The sequence below is a fragment of the Macaca nemestrina genome, chromosome 6, assembly GCF_043159975.1.
Source record: "Macaca nemestrina isolate mMacNem1 chromosome 6, mMacNem.hap1, whole genome shotgun sequence".
Classification (NCBI taxonomy): Eukaryota; Metazoa; Chordata; class Mammalia; order Primates; family Cercopithecidae; genus Macaca; species Macaca nemestrina.
This window is the reverse complement of record NC_092130.1, coordinates 109,177,295-109,200,768: the sequence shown is the minus strand read 5'-3', so window position 1 is coordinate 109,200,768 and position 23,474 is coordinate 109,177,295. Positions and strand designations below refer to the sequence as shown.

The 23,474-nt window shown below is 34.0% G+C and overlaps 1 protein-coding gene across 8 annotated transcripts in view; it reads left to right on the top strand.

The window, feature by feature from the left end:
• The window catches only part of LOC105499492 (erbb2 interacting protein), a 151,218-nt gene extending 128,834 nt beyond the window's left edge, over positions 1 to 22,384 (top strand). For 3 of the 8 annotated variants that reach the window (XM_011772082.3, XM_011772084.3, XM_011772083.3), the window contains 6 exons: positions 183 to 1,725; positions 9,533 to 9,676; positions 15,571 to 15,777; positions 16,870 to 16,962; positions 17,434 to 17,508; positions 18,959 to 22,384. In XM_011772082.3, the coding sequence (XP_011770384.1) occupies positions 183 to 1,725; positions 9,533 to 9,676; positions 15,571 to 15,777; positions 16,870 to 16,962; positions 17,434 to 17,508; positions 18,959 to 19,066 (2,170 nt within the window). In that variant the 3' untranslated portion in view covers positions 19,067 to 22,384. The other 5 variants (XM_011772087.3, XM_011772086.3, XM_011772088.3 and 2 more) reach the window with 4 other exon arrangements.
• The last annotated feature ends 1,090 nt before the right edge of the window (positions 22,385 to 23,474 follow it).

Below are 23,474 nucleotides of genomic sequence, written 5' to 3'. Positions count from 1 at the left end.
AATATAAAGCTCTTTTAAGATAATATTTTTAAATTACATACTTGATAATAAATGCCTTTTGTCTTTGACTTAATTTATTAAGTTTTTTAACTTGTCTACCTACTCAATTTATTTATTAATGTTCCCTGTAACTAAGAAAGTTTGGCTTTATTATGTTTTTCATAAAATTATCTTTATTTTAGGCAAGAAGATGAAAATTTTAACAGCCTTTTACAAAATGGAGATATTTTAAACAATTCAACAGAGGAAAAGTTCAAAGCTCATGATAAAAAAGATTTTAACTTACCTGAATATGATTTGAATATCGAAGAGCGATTAGTTCTAATTGAGAAAAGTGTTGACTCAACAGCCACAGCTGATGACACTCACAAATTAGATCACATCAATATGAATCTTAATAAGCTTATAACTAATGATACGTTTCAACCAGAGATGGAAAGATCAAAACCACAGGATATCATGCTTGGAACAAGCTTTTTAAGCATTAATTCTAAAGAGGAAACTGAGCACTTGGAAAATGGAAACAAGTATCCTAATTTGGAATCTGTAAATAAGGTAAATGGACATTCTGAGGAAACTTCACAGTCTCCTAATAGGACTGAACCACATGACAGTGATTGTTCTGTTGACTTAGGTATTTCCAAAAGCACTGAAGATCTCTCCCCTCAGAAAAGTGGTCCAGTTGGATCTGTTGTGAAATCTCATAGCATAACTAATATGGAGATTGGAGGGCTAAAAATCTATGATATTCTTAGTGGTAATGGACCTCAGCAACCAAGTACAACCGTTAAAATCACATCTACTGTCGATGGAAAAAATATAGTCAGGAGCAAGTCTGCCACACTGTTGTATGATCAACCATTGCAGGTATTTACTGGTTCTTCTTCTTCTTCTGATTTAATATCAGGAACAAAGGCAATTTTCAAGTTCGATTCAAATCATAATCCCGAAGAACCAAATATAATAAGAGGTCCCACAAGTGGCCCACAATCTACACCTCAAATATATGGTCCTCCACAGTATAATATCCAATACAGTAGCAATGCTGCAGTCAAAGACACCTTGTGGCACTCCAAACAAAATCCCCAAATAGATCATGCCAGTTTTCCTCCTCAGCGCCTTCCTAGATCAGAGAGCACAGAAAATCAAAGTTATGCTAAACATTCTGCCAATCTGAATTTCTCTAATCATAACAATGTTCGAGCTAATACTGCATACCATTTACATCAGAGACTTGGCCCAGCGAGACATGGGGAAATGTGGGCCATCTCACCAAACGACCGACTTATTCCTGCAGTAACTCGAAGTACAATTCAGCGACAAAGTAGTGTGTCCTCCACAGCCTCTGTAAATCTTGGTGATCCAGGTTCTACCAGGCGGGCCCAGATTCCTGAAGGAGATTATTTATCATACAGAGAGTTCCACTCAGTGGGAAGAACTCCTCAAATGATGCCAGGATCACAGAGACCTCTTTCTGCACGAACATACAGCATAGATGGTCCAAATGCATCAAGACCGCAGAGTGCTCGACCCTCTGTTAATGAAATACCAGAGAGAACTATGTCAGTTAGTGATTTCAATTATTCACGGACTAGTCCTTCAAAAAGACCAAATGCAAGGGTTGGTTCTGAGCATTCTTTATTAGATCCTCCAGGAAAAAGTAAAGTTCCTCATGACTGGAGAGAACAAGTACTTCGACATATTGAAGCCAAAAAGTTAGAAAAGGTAATTGAACGTGAGTTTTTCATTCTTTTCTTTATGAACTTAATTATTTTCCTTAATTGGCACTCTTTGTTTTCTAAACAAGATGAAACAAGAGTCTCTGAATTACTGATTATCTCTTTATATTCTAGGTGTTTTTCTCTGGTACTGGGAATAGAGTTCCAAATTTAAACTCAGCCAGGACAATTGGGATGATAATGTGTGTTTCTATCCTCTCCTTTACTCCCCACTATTTCTAACAAAAATATTAATTTTATATGTTTATGTGTCTGTCTCTTTGAGATTGTGCACATATACTAAAAATAATACATGTATCTCTGTTTAGCGTTTTCTGAACTTTGCTATTAATAATTGTTGATTATCTAAATATAAAAAAGTTTACTATATAGTTAACAGAATAACAAAAAATGTATTGCATATGTAAATATTTCATCTAATATTTTTTCCCCAGTCCACAGTATATGAACTAACATTGTCACTGACACAGATGGCTTCTGGCATGGCGTTTATTCTTAACTTTTCTGAATTTCTGCATTTCTGACCTACTTAAACTCAGTTAAGTGTTTCTGTGGCTCTAGTGTGGCTTAGCAGTAGTTGCTTAAATAACTGATGCTCATGTTCAATTTATAATTTTATGTGTAGATGTTCGTCTTTTGAGAGGAGTTAAAAATGTAAATATATATCCTTGTAAAACCAATATGAGTACCATAGTCATGTGGCCCAAGTGTACAAGACATGATCTTTCTTTAAGATTTGACTTTATGTTTACTCACTAGATTTTACGCAAGCATTATCTTTCTTTCTTTATTAAATATAAATGTGTTCTTAAAAACAGGTGAACATACAACTTCAATTAGCCATTTTTAAAAATTCCTTAAGTAAAATTTTCAGAAATGCCTAAAATATATGATTAGTACCTCTTATCAGTTTACATGAAATCTCAGCCTATAATTGTTCTTTTTAGTGCAGTCGTCAACTTTATATAAACTTTAAATAGGTAAACATCCACAAGCATTAGGCTACTTCATTCTCATCTATCCGTTTTATTTCATCTAGTAACCCTGTACGCACTGTTGAGGCTATTTGAACTTTTGTGCTTTTTCTAAGGCACTTGGAAATGTCTTAAGCAGAAGAGTAACGTAGGTGTGTTTTATAAATAAATTTCTGGTGACGTTGTGAAACTAGATTTTAGGGGAAGAGGCTGTAGTCAAAGAGATTGAGTTGTGATGCCATTTAGTAATCTAGATAAGAAATGAAATGTGAAGTGTTACCAGTGCAGTTAAGACAAATGAGTTCAAGAGAGAGTTCTGAAATAGACTTTTAACAAGTTTACTTCTGATTGAATATTCCTATAATCAATCAGAAAGGAAAAGGGATAAAGCTTGAGATTGTGCCTTGAATAACTGGTTGTTGGCAATGTCTTTAGCTATTACTGGACACAGAGGAGGATTGGGAGATTTGGAAGATGAGATGAGTTTGGTTTTTCTGTTCTGTGTAGTTTACATCTTATATGGCTGTTCTCCTACTCCTGTCTGACAGAGATATACCTGGATTTTAGTACATAAGAAGCAAGTCGTAACTATCTCATTGTTCAGTGTGCCACTCTGCTTTTTTTTAATTGCCTAAAATATTTACATATTTTGAAATTCACGGTACAGGTTCTTGAAGAGTATATGACACTAGTTTCCTAGTTGTTTCCACTAGTTATTTAGAGGTGTGAATTAGTTGATTGAAACTAAAGAGAAGCCTTGTAAGAAAAGAAACAGGGCAAACTGTGAACACAAATCTGCAGCTGATGACTCCCATTTTCAAGGATATCATACTTTGAAGTTACATGGGGTGCTTCTCTCATCATATGCTTGCCCAGACTCCTGCCTTTCGGACCACTGGTTGACTACACTGTAGTATCTTCTAGCTCATCAGTTGGGAATCATTTCTAGCAAATACCAAAGTACATATCCTGCCATTACCATAGCTCTACTGCATTTCTTTTAGGGTATTTTATTCTCCATGTCTCCCTTTCCCTTTCCCTTTCCCTTTCCCTTTCCCTTTCCCTTTCCCTTTCCCTTTCCCTTTCCTTTCCTTTCCTTTCCTTGACGGAGTTTTGCTCTTGTTGCCCAGGCTGGAGTGCAGTGGCACCATCTCGGCTCACCGCAACCTCCACCTTCCAGGTTCAAGTGAATCTCCTGCCTCAGCCTCCCTAGTAGCTGGGATTACAGGCATGTGCCACCACGCCCAGCTAATTTTGTATTTTTAGTAGAGACAGGGTTTCTCCATGTTGGTCAGGCTGGTCTCGAACTCCTGACCTCAGTTGATCCGCTCGCCTTGGCCTCCCAAAGTGCTGGGATTACAGGCATGAGCCACCATGCCTGACTCCATGTCTTTCTTAAATGTATGCTGTGTTTGCCTGTTTCAGTTCTTAAAAAGTATTCACACGTGAGACTATTTTTATCTAACATCTGTGAAAGTTTTATCTTAAATGGATTCATGTTTGATAAACCACATTTTTAAAAGAATTTAAATTTTTAAAGAATTACTTTAAAAAAATTTTTAAAGCATTTAGAGAGACATTTTAGTCTTAATAGTTCAGAATCCTAGCTCTGCTGCTCAGTTAGCTACTTGGACAAGTCACTTTGACTTTCCTTACCTTGGTTGATGTGTATATTAGGTGCAATAAAAGGAACTACTAGGATTGCTTAAAAATTAAATGGGTGAATACATGCAAAGCACTTAGAATGGTACCTGGCATATATAACTAAGTGCTAAATAAGTGTTTATTGCTATTATCTTCATCCTCATCATCACCATCTTTTAAATATAAAGAAATTATCAGCTGATTAAAGTTATTTTTTAAAACAACAAAATATTGTGCAATAGGTTATTTTATGATGGTAAAATTATTTTTCTTAAAAATTTAAATGTAGTTCGTAATTTTAAAATATAAACAGATTTATTATATCAAAGATTAAGGCCTTTTTAGAAAGTGAAGATAGTCTCTGTATGTTTAGCTTGCAAAAATTTGTTTTAAATACCTATTTATCAAGGATGATGATCTTGAATAATATTTCTGTTATATATACTTACCTGTCAGAAACAATACCAATAAAATGTCAATAGAGACATTTGTATTCATTCACACACTTACATACGTACATACATACATAAAACTAACAAAAATAGAAATTTCAATAGAAATTTGGTATTTCCTTCATGATTTCATTATTAATCATCTCTTCTTCAGAAAATATAGTTCAGAAGATTATTTCATTGTTTAGGAAATAACTGGTTCAAAAGATGAAATGTATTAATGTACTGCTAGTAATTATCTGTCAGTGAGATTTGGGGACTTTTTGATACATTTCTAAAATGTTTTCATTTTGAAAGATAAAATGGTAATGATAAATGCAAGAGTAATCGCAGAAGATGGGATTATTCAAGAAACAGTGCTTTTTGAAAAACTTACAATTTTGATAAATAGGATTAAGTTTAATAGATTAAGGTAAAAATTATATATGAAGAAGGAATTCTGAAAGCAGAGAGAGACAAGGAGTTCAACCTGGTTGAATTAAGGATTTATTTTGAGAACATTTGATATAAAGTATGGATATTAGAAAGTCATAATATATAAAGTTTATTTAGTACTTACAAAGTGCCAGAAACTACTATCACTGTACAGTTACCTTGCTGTACAAATGTTTCTCAATTTTCACATGAGTCTTTTGTGATATTTTTATTATCTCATTTTACCATAAGGAAATTTAGGCACAGAATAGTTAGGTAATTTTCCCAGGATGGTATGTGTTACGTAGTGGAGAGAAACAACTTTAAAAGCCCATCAGAAGAATTTCAAGTTGACACAATAAACAAGAGAGAGCCACTGTTATTTCCTGAGTAGATAGAGTACTTTAGGACATCTTAGGCAAAAGTGTTCAGGATGAATTGATAAGAAGTAGCTTAGGAAACAGTTTCAATAATTAAACAGCCAAATGAGAGATAGTTGATCTGGGATTTTGGCTCTCGTGGTGATGACTCTGAAAAACACTTGGGTCAAAATTACTTAGTTTTAGGAATTGAGAAAAAAGATTGAAGAGGTAGCCAGGGTTTCTGATTTGGGATATTTGGTTATCAACCTTAATTAATTAATTAATTAATTAATTTTAAAAAATAGAGACAGGGTCTCGCTGTGTTGCCCAGGCTGGTCTCAAACTCCAGACCTCAAACAATCCTCTTGCTTCAGCCTCTCAGATAAGCAGTCCTCTCACTTCAGCCTCTCGAAGTGCTGGGATTACAGATGTGAGCCACCATGCCCTGCCAAATCAGTTTTTTTTTTTTTTTAACGTTCTGGTAGTTAGGGAAATGAAGTCTTTAAAGCATTGTGGTATAATATAAAAGTTTGGCAAAAAAATAACTTAGTTGGTTTTGAAGATACTGAATTTGAATAACCAAACGTTTGTACCTAGATTTTACCTTTGTTCTTCCTTTAACCTAGGTAAGTGGTTTTCAACTTAACTATATAGGGTCTATAAATAAAACTGTACATTCTGAGTGATTTCAGAGATTTTCAGATTAATTTTGACCTCTGTGTGTGTGTGTGTGTGTTTTGCTTTGTATGTGAACCGGCATCCATTTATTCATTATCCCATTTTTCAGTAAGGAAATTTAGGTGCAGATTAATTAATTTTCCCAGGATGATATATATGTTATGTGAAGGAGGGGGAACAACTTTAAAAGCTGGTCAGAAAGATTTCAAGTTGACACAATAAATAAGGTGAAGCCACTGTTACTTCCTGAGCAGATATAGTACTTTAGGATTATTTTACTGAATAAAATTATTTTTAGGAGAATGGTGGTAGAATCACGTTAAACCACTCTCAGACAACTCGAAAGAACCATATCTAACATTATGTAACCTAAAGTACTGAAATCACAAAGTAGTTGTGAGACTTGCAGAAATAAAGAGTTAATTTTCACTGGCAAATTACTCAATACTCTGCAAGTCTCAGTGTGGGGATGCTTTCTTTTCATACGTTCAAAACATTCTAAAATCTTATAATTTTGAAAATTGTCCCTGTTTTATTTATAGAAACTATGCTACATTCTTGCTCTTATTCATTAGATGGTGTAATCAGAATGTATGGGCATTAGAAGCAGATTGAAAGTGCTACATAAATATATTACTAATTAACTACTTTAATAGCAGCAGGATTTAGACTCCAGACTTCAAAGCATTGATTCAAAGTGGTAGAAGATGATGGAGGATCTCCATTCACTCCCCTACACCCACCATCTTAATTCTAATGGCAAAGTAGACATGTAAAAATGTTTCCCTAGTGGCTTTCACAATGTCTGGCCTACCTCATGAGGTCAGTTCCCAAATTAAAATTTGCTACTTTACTCAGCTGAGAGTTAGTAATAACAGATAATCTATTGAAACTTAATTAGTTTTTAAACCTTTTAATAGTCACCCCTCTTACCTCCCACTGCCAAAAACAAAAACAAAAACAAAACAAACAAAAAAACCTACCTCGAATCCAAAGATTTAAAGTAGTAGATGTCACCTTAAAAATTTCAAAATTTACTTAATTAAACTAATAAGCAAAATTTGAAAAGGAATAAGAACTTTATATTTCAAAGGTGAATGGTTACTATCAGCATTTACTAACATTCCTTATGAGAACTCAGATATTAAGCATTCCAAACCATAATATGATTAACACAGCATGGTAAGTGTTAAGTTCACTTGTTATTATACAACTATCAGTATGTAATGAACAACATTGCCTGGGACATTATGCCTAGCATTTAATTGAGCACTGCACAATGTGTTGTGACAGGAAGCGGTTTTATGTGGATGTCTGCACAAACTTGAATTTAAAACCAGACCTGTTTTGAGCTTCAGCTTTATTCGTCAGTAAAATATTTACAGTAAGCTCATGTGTTTAGAGATGACAGAGAAGGCTTTGCTGCAAGATCTGTGTAAAGGGTTAATCAGGCCACTTGAGTCAATAACACATTAAAGCTCTCTGCAGAGCCAATGTGTGTGTGTCTGTTATTTATGTATGTATGAATGATTTATTTTTTTATTCCAGTCAAATGTTTATGAAACCTCCGAATTGCTTCTGCTAAATCTTATCCTTGGTGAAATGGTTTGGGAAGATGCAGGTCTGGGCTATAAGTTTAGCTTTTATGTTAGAATTCACAGAATAACTGGAAGTGTACATGGTAATTTTATGGATCCTTTTCTTTCTGGAATCTTGTATTGTTTCTTGGCATCAGATGTCAACTTCAAATTTTGAGAAGGAATATATTTGCTAAGAGTAATACAGAAATGCTTGTTATGATATTTCTGTATTAATAATAAGCCATGCTCAAAATGTGGTTTCCCCAGTTAGACTGTTAAGCCCTCATCAGGGACATGACTAAAGGTACTCACATGAAAGAACAGCAGTTCATAAACAAGTGGAACAGTGGGAATCAGGCAGTGTGTTTATTGAGGGTACATCTTCAGGCAATTCTGGGATTAGCAATTAGGTATTCGTATGAACTCAGTTTGTGAGAGGATTCCATCAATGGCTCTTTAAATTTAGGCAGCAAAGGCCACCACTAACTCCTAAAATACAGTGATCTTTAATACGAGTTTATTTGAATGGGGAAAATTTGCCACACATTTTCTCGTTTTCTTCTTGTTGTAATTTTAGAGCAGCAGGAGCATTTTAAAAGTTATATTTGCCAGCCTGGGCAATATGGTGAGACCCTGTCTCCATTAAAAATAAAAAAAAATTAGCCAGGCACGGTGGTGCACACCTGTGGTCCCAGCTACTCAGGAGCCTGAGGCAGGAGGATGGCTTGAGCCCAGGAATTTGAAGCCAGCCTGGGTAACATAGCAAGACTCTTGTCTCTTTAAAAAATAAAAAGGGTATATCATAAGTTTGTGTATGTTAAAACTGTTCTGTAATGCAAGATATTTTTCTAAACATCTAAACATTTAGAAATTGAAATGTGGTTGGGCACAGTGGCTCACACCTGTAATCCCAGCAGTTTAGGAGGCTGAGGCAAAAGGATTGTTTGAAGGAAGGAGTTTGAGACCACCCTGGTCAAATGTTGTGAGACCTTGTCTCTACAAAAAAAATAATAATAACAACTAGTCAGGTGTGGTGTTGAGGACCTGTAGTTCTGTCTGCTCAGGAGGCAATATCATTTGAGCCCAGGAGTTTGAGGCTGCCATGAGCCAGGAGCATGCTATGGTACTCCAGACTGGGAGTCTACCTCTTAAAAAAAAAAAAAAAATTGAAATGGTATTTTTTGCAAATATATTTTGTGTTATGTATATTTAAACACTGTTTATTTAATACATTAGAATTTGCATAAAATGAAGTAGATCTCTAAAAATTCATTTGACTTAGAATTATTGGGTGTTGGTAAAATTTATCTTTATATAGATAAATTAATTTCTGTTCTGTGTATGACTTTAGATACACATACATCTGCATATGGCGTCAGTTCCTATTTTCTGACATAAAAGATGTGTTAGGAGTAAAGGAAATAGCATTCTAAAAGCAGTTATATGTCTGTACTTCCTTTGCTTAAACATGCGAATGGTTGTATTTACATGTAATTTGTGTATATGTATATGTTGTCATGTAAATACATGGTAAATGGTTCCAATTTCTTTCAGTGACTCTGAAAATTAGTGTTGCATGATACTTCTCTGGTTTTGGGGTTACTTGAAAATAAGTCTGCATATATAACATGTCTCGTGGATTTTGCATGCTACACTAATCTCTGTTAAATCTATCCCCTCTTTATTCAGAGCATGCTGTCAAGGTCCTTTAATTCCAATTTTACTGCTGTAAGCAGTTTTCACTATGGCAGCTCTAGGGATTTGCGTAGCAGCCAAGGCAGTCTTGCCTTGAGTGTTGCAGATGGAAGAGGTTCTGGTGGGCACATTTTTCGAGTGAGTACCTACACTAGACCAATACTTTTAGCTTGTAGAAGAGAAAACCCCAAATTTTAAGTGTTTTAATGTTTCCAGGAAAAAAATGTTTACTCTGGGCTAGAAGCCTTGATTTCCTCTGAGTTCTTCCATGGCTTAGTTCTAAACCTCTCTTCAAAGCTGATACAGTCATTATCTCTTGAGTTTCTTTGGTCATAAACTAATGATGTAGTCAGCAAAAGCAAAAAGCAGTGTACAATAGGAATAACTGAGAGTTTTTAAAAACTATTCTTTATAGTATTTTTTTCTCTTAATATTAAACTTTTCTGTTCCTAACTGAAGATTTTAAGGCTATGCTATATGTAATCCATAGACCTGTTACAGGGAAGAATAATTTTAACTCCAGTGATTGAGAATTGACTGAGAGAAAGCACTACCCTGAACTAAAGTTAATCATAATTCACTGAGCATGATTAGCTGTGAGACTGGAGAAATTGTGATAAGTATCAGTGAAAAGACAAAATACAAATCCTTTCTTACTCACATTTTACTAAACATTTCCTTAGTAGTGAAGAAGAAAGGTTTATCATTTTAACCAAAATTAAGTGTGGGGGATAAAAACACAGAGAAAGAGAAGGAAGAACTCTGGGTGGCCCTGTTTTAAGATTTTTTTCGCATAACAACTTGAAGTAGTAGCTTGGCCTCTAAAATATTTCCTTCTGCCCCTCTCCTTCAATCCTGAAAAGACTGTTTTCTCTCTAATAACCCTATTTTATCCCCTCCCCATTGTTTCCATGTGAAGTATTTGCTTACTTCTGGGTCCTTTACTTCTACCTGAGCGATGGTATCCCCTATTTTAATATATCCCTGACTCTCCTCTGGTGTTACAGATTAGGAGCAATCTCCTGGATTCTCTTGGCTCTGGCTGTACCTGACCTAGACTTAAACACTGTCCTCTGTCACCTGCCACCGTGTGATTCCTATGCTGTTGAGTGGCAGTAGTCATGTTGAAACCTCCCAAGTTTGTTTACTTACTTACCTACATATTTATTTATTTATTTTGAGGCGGAGTTTTGTTCTTGTCGCCCAGGCTGAAGTGCAATGGCGTGATCTCAGCTCACTGCAACCTCCGCCTCCTGAGTTCAAGCGAGTCTCCTGCCTCATCCTTCCAAGTAGCTGGGATTACAGGTGCCCGCCACCACACCTGGCTAATTTTTGCATTTTTATCAGAGACGGGGTTTCACTATGTTGGCCAGGGGTCTTGAACTCCTTACCTCAGATGAGCTGCCTGCCTCGGCCTCACAAAGTGCTGGGATTACAGCCATGATCCACTGTGCCCAGCCAGGAACCTCTCAATTTAAAAGATAAGAGAGAAGAGTGATAACTATCAGTCTGTCATTCCAAGAGTCCATGGGGGTAAAGATCGGTGGCTTTTATTAACTCAGGGGTAATCTTTGCCATTTATAGTCACCTGGAGCAATTGTATTTTCCAGATTCTTTTATAGTAACATTTTGTGCTTGTTTTTTTTTTCAATTTGGAGCCTTTGAATCCATTGACTTTTACATTCATGGTATCCTTGTTCTTTTAAAAGGTAAACATAGTTATACATTCACACCTCAGTTAAAATTTCAAGCTGAGAGCTAAATTCATTACTATGTATTCTAAAAGCACATCTCAGAAAGGGAGAAGGAAAATAAAGTATTCATTGCATAAATACACAAAATTAGATCATGTCTAAAAATTCTAAGCCATGGTTTGAACTAACTGCACATGATAGATCTGTTGCAGATATAATTTCTAAGATTAAATTCGAAATCCTTAACTTTACATGTGTGCTGTAGTATGTCATAACAAAGTAGATTTTAGATTAATTTTTCAATATGATGATGTAGTCTGCATTTCTATGTTGCTAGCCATAAGCTGTTTTGAACGTAACAATAGTGCTATTTATCGCTATCTGTTTTGTTTTCTAAAACATATATAGGGATGTGCTTAGAACTAAAATTGAAGTGAAAAACATATGTGTCTTGCTTCCTGGCATATTTATAATAAGAAATATTCAGGGGCTCTGTGCAGTGGCTCACACCTGTAATCCCAGCACTTTGGGATACTGAGGCTAGAGGATCACTTGAGCCCAGGAATTTGACACCAGCCAGGGCAATGTAGGGAGACCCTGTCTCTGCCCTGCCCCACCACCCTGTAGTGAGCCATGATCACACTACTACAGTACAGCCTGGGTGGCAAAGTGAGACTCTATCTCCAAAAAGAGAGAGATAGAGAGATGTGTGTGTGTATATATATATATATGTATATATATAGAGAGATACGTGTGTGTATATATATATTCAGGGATAATGAGATTGAGTCTATTTTTCCCCTAAAGCTATCGGCTTGGTAAACTATAATACAGGAATAATATTAACCAGTTAATTGGGTTTAATAGCATTTCTCCAAATCAGTACTTTTGAAACTGTTGAACTCAGTGTGGCAGAATTAAGCTACAGCAAATTTTATATTCATTTCACACCCCAGTCTTATCCCAATAAAGTAAGTTTTATAAGACTATAAGTGTATTGGTTCTGCTTATTAAAATTTAGGGGAAAAAAAAATCCCATGGGGACTGTTCTATTAGAAGAACAGTAGTTATTTATTTATTTTTAACAAAAATCTTTCTATAGTGCTCAACATGAGTGTGTTTTAGTTGGTCTTAAAATTTGAGACTCTGAACTTTGATTAATAATTATATTTGTTCAAAGGTCTTAAAAGCTAGGTATTGCTGTAAGTAAAACTAAAAGGAAAATAACATGCAGAATTCATCTTCTACATGTGTGTATTGTACATAAATAGATTATATTTTCATATAAGCTTTTCATACATACAAAAACATCTTGCTATGTACCTTTGGAAGACGTGAAAGATACTAATTGATGGCAATAATGATGGCAGTGTTTGATTTGGGTCTTCATCTTTGCACTATTTGGCAATACTTTTTCCTAATCGTCTCTCAAGTGTCATCCCCTTGGTTTCACATCTTAAAGAACATTATTTGTTTACTTTTTATTTCCTTCTCATTTGAAGCATACCCAAACATCCAGTTCAGGAGATTCTTGTCAAGATGGTATATTGATTTCAGGACAGCAGAGCTACTCATCAGCCACACTTAGTCACAAAGATGCTCCTCCAGACAGCTTGATGAAAGTGGGTGCTTGGGAAAACAAAATGTAGTATCTGTGAGCTTTCTATATTTTGCAGCTTTTGGACTAGATATTATATTTGCTTTAGATGAAAATACTTTTTTGAGGGCTTTCCCCCCTTTATTAGTAAGGATTTTTAAAATAATCAGAAATACAAAATAGAATTTGACCCTGTCTACTATTTCTCAATTCATTCCATGAATTTTCCACCCTGGAGAAATTGTTTTATTTTTGCATTTAGATTTCTCTTATATAGTAACACCTATTTGTTTTATCATTTGAATCAGGGCCTTTTTGGTATTCCTGATAGTAAAACTATTTGGAGAATTGAAGATGAACTTGTGTTAAATTCTTCATTCTAGGATCTTTTACTATTACCAAAGTCAAATATAATTACCTCAAATGTAATTAGAAATCATCTTGAAAGATTTTTGTATATGATAGAATAGATGATGGTTGAGTTTTTAGTACTTTTGTTGCAATTATCTACGTATGGCCAGTGCCAGACAGATAATTTTTTACTATCCTCCCTCAGCTATTTTTCCTTATTTTCTTAACTGATTCCATCCCTCTAGTATGACCAGATATAATTATGAAGCATAGTTATTTATGACATAAAACTTTTATGTTGCCCTTCAGAGTAGTAGCTACCCAGTCATCTAATACTTAAGTTCATCTAATATATAAGTTCATAAGTTTCTAACCCTCTTTTCTTTTAACTGAGCTTTGTCACCCAGTTTTTTCTCATTACATATATTTTGTGGTTTAGGGTTACTGAGTTTGTTTTAATACTTTTTAATTTCCTGAGCCATCTGCTAATTGTAGCTTAATACATTCCATGTGTATGTTTAACACTGATGTAGGCAAGACCAAATATCTGGTGTCAGGGAGTCTTAAGGTCAGTAGTAATTATCACCTGGATTTTACCCAGGAGAAAGATACTGAATTTACATGTAGGAATAAATGGTATAAACGTATAGAAAATCATGGGCTATCTGCAGAATCGTATGTGAGTAATAAAGCAACAGCAGAACCAGTTAATTACTCATGGGCAAATCAGTTGCATTAAATCTATAGTGATCAAGTTTTTTCCCCTAAAAATGTTGGGCTAATATAGCACTTCATTTACCTTCTCTCCAACCAGTATAAGATTTGTCAGTAACATCCTTGTGTCCTGTCACAGAATACCCATGTGTGTTCCCAGACTTCAGAATTTAACTGAGTTCTCAAGTACAACGCAGTTTGACAGTGAAATAGAATGCCTTTTTTAAAAAGTACAAATCTTTACCAAAGCTAAACTACTTTATATCTTTCAGCAAGGTTCACCAAGAAAAGCATGTAGTTTTGAAACTGTTGCCATATCTTTCTCCAAACTTTTCTACTTTGGGATAATTTAGGGAACTGGACCTCAACTATTTCCCTCAGAGTTTTCCCATAATTTTCTTGTCGATGAGATTTTCTTTCTGTTACTAACCAACAAGGAAATTATAAGTTAATAGCTTAACCATATTTTTCTACACAAAAATCTTTTTATATGCAAATATTTGTAATATGACTGTAACCTCTTTTTTTTGTGTATAGAGATGGAGTCTTGCTCTGTCACCCAGGCTGGGGTGCAGGGGCATAATCATAGCTCACTGCAGCCTTAAACTACTGGGCTCAAATGATCCTCCTACTTGAGCCTCCCAAGAAGCTGGGACTACAGGTGTGCACCACCATGCCCAGCCAATTTTTTTTTTTTTAAGAGATAGGGTCTTGCTGTTTTCCCAGGCTGATCTTGAACTCCTGGCCTGAAGCAGTCCTCCTGTGTAGGCCTCCCAAAGTGCTGGGATTATAGGCATGAGCTACTGCACCCCGCCTCTTACTTTTAAGATAGATTACTCATGCTAACAGAATAAGCTATTAGCCACATTTCTACAAAGGTGATTTTAAGTCAGGTTTATTCTCTAAAAATGAGAGACATTAAAACAAAGATAGTTCTCTAACAACAACAAACTAATAATTTCTATTTTTTTGGTTTTTTTTTTTTGTTTTTTTTTTTTTGCTTTTTGCTTTATGAATAGGGTAGAATGTCAACATTTAATTTTTGTGGCTAACAGTCTGAAATTAATATTAAGAGATTGTAAAAGTTGCTAACATACACACAAGGAATAAATCAGTTTTCTACATAGATAGCTGAATTGACTTGTTAATTCTGGGAAAGAAGGAATAAAAGTAGAAAAATATATTTAAATTTGGAAAGAATTTTACCACAAAATTAGTTTTTTTCTGAAGAAAAACATCAGCAAATGTACCTTTTGTGTATGTGTGTTTGATTTAGTATGGGAAAAGATACGCATCTCGTAGACGCTTAAATTTTAAAATTTTGGTATACTATGTGCCATTTTAACATTTGGTTACTATAATATAGATACATCTAAGAAAATACAAATATAGCTCCCAAAAAAGCAAGTAATTTAAAATATAGATATGATGTACTTCCATTTGAAAGCTTAAAAAAGTGAATGTAACAAGCACTTGGGAAACTTTAGAATTAAGACATTAATAGCTTATTTCTTTTAAGGTTTAAAATTAATAGAAAAATATTAAGTGGCATGGTATTGTTTGACTTAATTGGAATGTGAAACTCTAGTGCTTTTGTAATGCTCCAAGAAGAAATCCAAATATTTGAAATAAGACATTATTATTGGTCATTTTAAGATACTTCATGTTTTTCTTAGATGCCTTTGAGTAATGGACAGATGGGCCAGCCTCTCAGGCCTCAGGCAAATTATAGTCAAATACATCACCCCCCTCAGGCATCTGTGGCAAGGCATCCCTCTAGAGAACAACTAATTGATTACTTGATGCTGAAAGTGGCCCACCAGCCTCCATATACACAGCCCCATTGTTCTCCTAGACAAGGCCATGAACTGGCAAAACAAGAGGTAAGAATAATCAAGACTATTTGAAATATGGGACTAAGCTTTTTATGTATTTTTATAGGTTACTTAATTATTAGCAGTAAATCCATATAGAATGTTAACATAGTTGTTACCATTTAAAGTTTTATTTTTATGTTATGTTTATAAGGTATTAAACTTGGTGATTTTTATTTGACTTTGTGATCATACAACATAGGATTTAGTATTTGGGGCATGATTTATTTATTCTGGTACAGTTGCTTTTCCACAACTGGTTGATACTCCAGTAGTCAGACATTCCTTAAGAATATAAATAGGAGACCATTAAGCTGAAATTGTTCTGTGACACTTAAAATCTTAACTCCTTAGATTTTGAAATTTGACTACAGACTTCAAACTACTTTGAGTATTTAATCTTAAAAATTACTTAAAAAGTCAGCAAGCTACACATTTCTTATGTCTTGATAGTTATTAATAAAATGATCAATAATATTAGAAAGGTAGAGAACAAATGCTTTATTCATTTTGGTTGTGTCTCTGGTGAAAGGGAGTGTTTTATAACACAAGTTTTAATTCTTGCATCTTTTTCTATAGCTTGGTTATAAAAACTATCAATGGGTGATATTTTAAAATCCTACCTCTTTTGAAGCCTTTAAACAGATTCAGTAAATGAAGAGTTAGTATCACAAAACCACCAGTGGATCATTTAGATATCTTATGAAACAAGCCACTAAACAGAGATACTGTGTAATTTAGATGTCCCACAAGTGGAAACTGATAATAATATACATGTTTTGTGTTTATATACTATGGCATTAAAATCTATGATGTCTAAAAAGTAAAACAGGGTCAATTTTAATTGATTCCTATCCTTATAAGACAAGCAATAAAATTAGGAGCTATGCTTTATATAATCTCAGCTCTGCCTTTAACTCACTAACTCATTAACATAATATTCTATGTTGTATTTCACTTCATCTGACCAAATGTTTATTTTTGATGAATTCTTATGTTTATGTTTGCTTGGACTTAACCCATCAGTATTTAAATATAGATGTTGTGGCATTATAACTTTTTCTGAAATAGTAAGTTTCCTTTATTTTCATATTAACTCAGATTCGAGTGAGGGTTGAAAAGGATCCAGAACTTGGATTTAGCATATCAGGTGGTGTCGGGGGTAGAGGAAACCCATTCAGACCTGATGATGATGTAAGTTTTCTTTGTATATTCTTGAAACACCTATAAAGTTTTATTTGCTGATTCAATACTTATATGTAAGTGAAAATCTAGTAGATGTTTATGTAAATCTAGGTAGACATCACCTTGATTCCCCACTCTACTGCTTACCTTTTTGTTTTGTAATTTGATCAGTTCAAGTTAAAACAATTTAACCAAAAACTATGAATGTTTGTGATATTATCAAGTGATCTTTAATTTTCTTATTGCTTTTTCACACATCTATAAAAGCAATTTTATTACTCTCAAGAGAAATCACTGAAGTCAGAATTACTAGAGGTAAAAATAGCTAGTTTGTTACAGTATTACTCAGAGAAGTCAGGGAGAAAACTTGTACCATGATTGAAATATTTGCATGGTGTGGAGGAGAAGTTGCTCCTTGGTACTCTGTTATTTATACATACTGTTTTTAGTTAAATAAACAATTTTTTTTTGTTATTAAAGGGTATATTTGTAACAAGGGTACAGCCTGAAGGACCAGCATCAAAATTACTGCAGCCAGGTGATAAAATTATTCAGGTAATTAAAATAAATCTTTATTTGTTTTTCATTTTATAACACTCTAATGTTTTCATAGTTTAAAATGTTTTCACTTCAACTTTGAAAATCGTGGGAGGCTGAGGCAGGAGAATGGCATGAACCCGGGAGGCGGAGCTTGCAGTGACCTGAGATCACGCCACTGCACTCCAACCTGGGCGACAGAGCGAGACTCAGTCTCAAAAAAAAAAAAAGTTTGATACATCATAGGATTTTGTTTAAGCTCAGGAATGTTAATTTTTACTAATTTGAGGGGGATTAGAGTACTACTTCTTGGATGTGGGCTATTGGCCTTTCAGAAATGGAGAAGAAAATTTTTAAATCTGAGAAACTCATTTTTTCCTGTCCCTTCCTTTTCTTTGTTCTTTCAGCTACTCATTTTACGTAAACACTTGCAGTCTTAGAAGAAGACAAGCCTAGGACACAAGTCTAGCTCTCATTTTCTACCCCTACCATCACTGTTCTTAGTTGAGAACTAAAGAACTAAAAAATAACCCTCAAACCAAGAAAAAAAAAAAGAGAGAGACATTAATATCTAGTAGCTGAAAGTACAGATTCTGAAAACCAGACTTCCTGAGTTTAAATTCTGGTTCCAACACTTTTTAAAAATAAAATTAATTTAAAAAAAAAATTTAAATAATTTCAAGCTTAGAGAAAAGCCACAAAAATAGTACAATAAACACCAGTATTACATCATTTGGTCACCAGTTGTTCATAATTTGCTACATTGTCTTTAGCGTTTATTCTCCTCTTTCTTCTGCTTTTCTCCCTCCGTCTATACACACACACACACACACAGAGAGAGTCACACTCACTCATACACTCATACAGTTATACGCATTTATTTTCCTGAACCATTTGGGAATCTGTAGTTTCAATTTGTGACCGAGCAAGTTACTTTACCTCTCCATGCCTGGGCTTTCTCTTCTCTAAAATAAGATGGTGAAAGAATCTTTTTTGAGCATTATGAGACTCAAAGGATCTAATTCATATTACACACTTAGAATTGTGTATTTGGTACACAGTAGAACCTCAGTAAATATTAACCTTAATTGTAAGAAATATGGTGGTCTTGATGTGATGGCTTCAAGACAATTGGAAGGCTAGCCCTTGCCCCTTGCTGTGCTACAGTTTGGTCACCTCAGACGCACATTAGCATTATACAGCACCATGTCTGACATTATTTTTTAGTGATTCCTAACATTGAACTGCTACATGAGAATTGTCTGAAAAGTTGGACAAAACACACATTTCTAGACCCCATCTTCAGAGACTTTATTCCTTGGTTTGGGTAGGGCCTGTGAATCTATATGTTATTCTAAGTTGCCAAAGTGATTCTTATTTTCTTACAGGTTTGTGAACTACTTGGCAGAAATGCAAACAAATTACTATAAAATGTTTTTCCTAAAAGCATTTTTCCTCTTTCTTCCAGGCTAATGGCTACAGTTTTATAAATATTGAACATGGACAAGCAGTGTCCTTGCTAAAAACTTTCCAGAATACAGTTGAACTCATCATTGTACGAGAAGTTTCCTCATAAGCACTGTGGACAAAAAAAGGGGGGAAGACAGCAAGATTTATTGGAAGATACTTGCAGGGGAAATTAATATTTTGACTATTTTTATATATAAAGAAGAACTCAAAAAATTATGTTCAAATTTGTACATTAATGAAGTAATGGAACTTGTGGTTAGAGGGAAAGAACCACTGTACAGAATATAAAGGAGACTGTTGAATTCATACCATATAAAACTTGTTAGGTTTTTAAACATAGCAATCAAGGCCACAAAAACAAACCTGTGTTGTTTTTGTATAGATTGTAGGTTTATTTTTGGATTTCATATACATGACTGAACTGTGTGCAAGGCAATAGTTAGCCTTGATTTTAGCCCAGAGACAGATGGCAGAGCTATCTCTCTCATAGCTTTTATGCCCTTATTTTTATTCAACTGGTATTAATGTTTTTCTCCTGAAACTACTTTTTTTTGATGTGGGTAAGAGATTTGAAGTGTTGGCTTTTGCTATGTGCATATTGAATTGAAGAGTGAGTAGGTGAAGGTGGTGCTGGTGGGTTCACTTTCCAAGGCCAGATTAAAACAGTTATTTTCTATAAAAATCTGGAAGCAAAGAATGGGGATGGGGGGTACTATGTGGTAGTATGTTTTTATTAAGAGAATAATGCAATAAAATAGGTAATGTCTTTTTTATAAAGCAAAAAAGACAATAATTGCATTTTATGAGCTCGGCAGGATCTGTTCTTGTCATAGCCATTGACTATACATTTGCTACTGGTGATTCAGTTTTTAATTTTTTAGTCACAGGAAATTTTTAACTCTACTGTGGTTGCATGTCCATGCATTCTCTGTGTTATGGAAATCCCGATTTTTTTTTTTTTTTTTTTTTTTTGCAAATGGTGGTACTTGCAATCTGTTTTATAATTAGCGCTCCATTTAAATCTAATTTATAATTTTTATTTTAAGCAGCAAATGAAACAAAAATGGCCAGTTTTAAGATTGTGTTGCCTGTAACACAAAATGTAAGAAGGTTTAGGAAAGCCTCTTGATTTTTGTTTGGCCTTGCATTGCCTTGGTAAAGTAAAAGGAAACAGTACGCATGGAGCTAGGAAACCAAAGCAAGTTTGTGAAACTGGCACAGTGATGGAGAATTGCTGTGGAGAGTTGTAGAGCAAAGGGATGGGTCCTTGAGGCCTGCCATTGTGTAAAGGTGTTCAAATAAAGGGCTGTTTCTACAGGTTAACATTAAATGTGAACTCAACACTTCAGAGTCTTTAAAGGGTTTCTATGTGTATCAATGTAATAGTGTTTTACCACCAACTGCCTTTCTTTGTTCCTAGTTACTGTAACAAATATGTGATGATAGAGATTTATTAATTTTGTTTATCCAGACTATTAATTTTATTTGTTTTTGTTGTATGTAATCAAATAAAATTTGAGTAACAAGTAATGGTAAGGATTAATGCATGGTTATTTGGACCAGAAAAAAGTGCCATAGAAGACCAATAACTGTTTAGTTGAGGCTAGTCTGGAACTTTTCATTAGAGCAATATTTGGTTATTGCACTTCATTTTTATTTACTAAGAAATGCAATTTGGGAATTTTTAATCTGTTATGCTTTGTTTATCAACCTTGATTTTAATTAAGACTTTTATAAGACTAGCTTAAAACACCAAGCCACATTATATTTGCAAAAGTGAGTTGCACTCACTTTCCATTCTTGCTAGTCAAAGTAGGCAGCACTTTTAAAAATATGTGAACTCAAATATTGCACTTCTTTCAAGATGTTATCAATTGGTTATTGTACTGTATAGTTTTAATAATTTTGATTGAAACCCTTTAACAACTCTTTGTAAATTTTAACTCATTTTAGTTGATTTTCAGTACTATTTACATAGGAATTGATTTTTATGGATATAGTATAAGAAATGTGCTGTATTTTGATAAAATTCACTTACTGTACGTGTGTTGTAATCTAAAAAAAAAAAGAATGACAAACAGCTTCTTTAAGACAAGTCTCGGTGTTCCCTTTATTCTTAGTTTGTTTTTAAATATTAATTTTGGCATTCTAAAATAGTTAACATTTCTTTTATTGATTTCAGATTTTCACAGTCACATTCTACTTTTAATCAGAAATATTTAATAATTGTGAAGTTTTCAACTACTTTACCTTGAACCACATATATAGATTATAATTTTGGAAAAGGAATTAAGCCCCACAGAACAATGGATCTTTAGCAAACCTTAACTTCATTGTCTGCACATTACATTGAAGTATTATAAATGCAACAGATGTTATATGCACTGGTATTTTATTCTACTGTATTTAATTAAAATTTTATAGTATTCTTGCAACACAAAGTTGAGTAAGAAACTTAACCAAGAGGAGTATTATACCAAGTTTCTTTGAAAGTATTGGAAAACTAAAATGACAAGGACTTTTAATTAGAAGTTTGCTGTAGTAATAACTTAAGTTTCAAAATTTGAATAAAAGAATAAATTTTTTGAGGAAATGGAGAAGACATTTTTAGTTTATATATTGTTGAATAAATTGTAGTTAAGGCCTATACCCATAACTAACTTTATTTTAATAAGTAGTATATAGCAATTCATCAAAACCCCAACTGTCTTTTAGTGGTTAAAATTTCTTACTCAAACCAGTAAAAAATTATGCTGATCAGAGTAATTTACACAGTATACAATAGTTGACACAATCTAAAGCTTTATGCTAATTAAGGAATCATCACTTCATCTGAATCAATGAAATTCTAAAATTCCCTACATATTTATTTTGTAAATATTCTTCTGACCTCTTTGGCCTGGATGTGAAGATATATATATACTTAATTATTTTAAACACAAAACTTGCCATAAGCAGAACTACACTTTTAAGTATTAATTTGCTGTACTTAAAAAATCCCATTAGCAGCTATGTAATATTTTTATCAACCAACATTTATCCATTCCAAATTTTTGTATATATCTAGATGAGGTAACATATAGAGGATCGATAAACTAATGATGTTTAAACTGGTTTATTTACAAAATTCAGAGTTAGAGAAATTCTCCTGAAAAATACACAATTTTTTTGAGCATTAAAAACCTGTATATCTGGGTGTGGAAGAAGTGTAGTTTATCTCAAATTATTATTATTTACTTCTAAAGGGAGCCGTTAAGATGGGAAATGTTTCTCTGATGGAGATTGACACGTGAAATCTGTTTGGAAGGGTATTTTTTTCACTCAGTCTGTTGCCTTTTTTGTTAATACAGCCTTCTGTTTTAATGTTCAGTGAATACATTTCTTATGAAATAGACATCGAAATAAAAATTATGATTCATCAAGAGCATTAATTGATGAACAAGTGAACAAGATGCCTCTTTAAAAAAAAAAAAAAAAATCTAGACAGGCAGCCAACTCAGACCTTCAGGTATTCCTTTGTTTCTAAATAAGAACCTTCAGAAAAAGTTGGCCATATTCTACCTAAAGCTGCTAATTCTTTACAGAATTCATAAGCCCAGGGGATAGTAAGTAGTCATTTAGTTTTGGAAAGTTCTTAAGAGAATGCTATTTTCTACAGTCTCATGAAGCAGTTTTTCAAGATTAGAATTTGTGGTCAGCTATAATACACAGTCCTAATATCCAACCACCTGAGAAGCTCATCCTAAGCTGAGAAAGCCTAAAATGTTAGAGAATGTTTAGAGAAAACACCTGAAATTTTTTTTTAAGAGAACAACCTAGGTTTTATTGTAGAGAACAATCAAAATACTCCTGAACCTTTCTATAGAATCTTTAGGAAAGAGGCTGACAAAAAGAATCTTCTGTTACAACTTTCTTTTCTAATGTAACAACCAGGGACAATGGTGATCTGCCATGCGTCTGCCCATCTAGCTTCTCAATCGGCCCACAATTTTATTTCAGGATAAAATTTGAGAAACATATCACTGGGGAAGGAAGAAACCTAAGCTATAAAATTATGCTTTTCCCCTCAAGGGATTCAATAAATCTTATTTTTCAGAAAACAAACCTATAAATACTGACTTTCCTTAAACCTAATCAAATTAATTGTGTTCCTCCAAGGTACAGCTTTAGAAGGATCTTTCAGTTGCTCTTTCAAACTTTTCCTTGTCAGAAAAGAAAAACTAACACAAATTGTTAAAAAATTAAAGCATGAGCAGAGAGCATGGATTTTAGGATGGATGATTTTAAGTTTCCTCATCTTCATGAAAGGAAGAACCTAATACACTGAGAACTAATGCCTGTCCAGAATGCATACTAAACATCTCATATTTGGATCATCCCTCACTGCAGCATCCCTCAAAGGAACATTCATTCTCCCAAGAACAGGAGGAATTGTTCGCAGAAATATTATTCAAAGTAGCAAAATGGAGCATGCTTAAATCTCATCCTGTCCACATACCTACAAGGGACAGCAA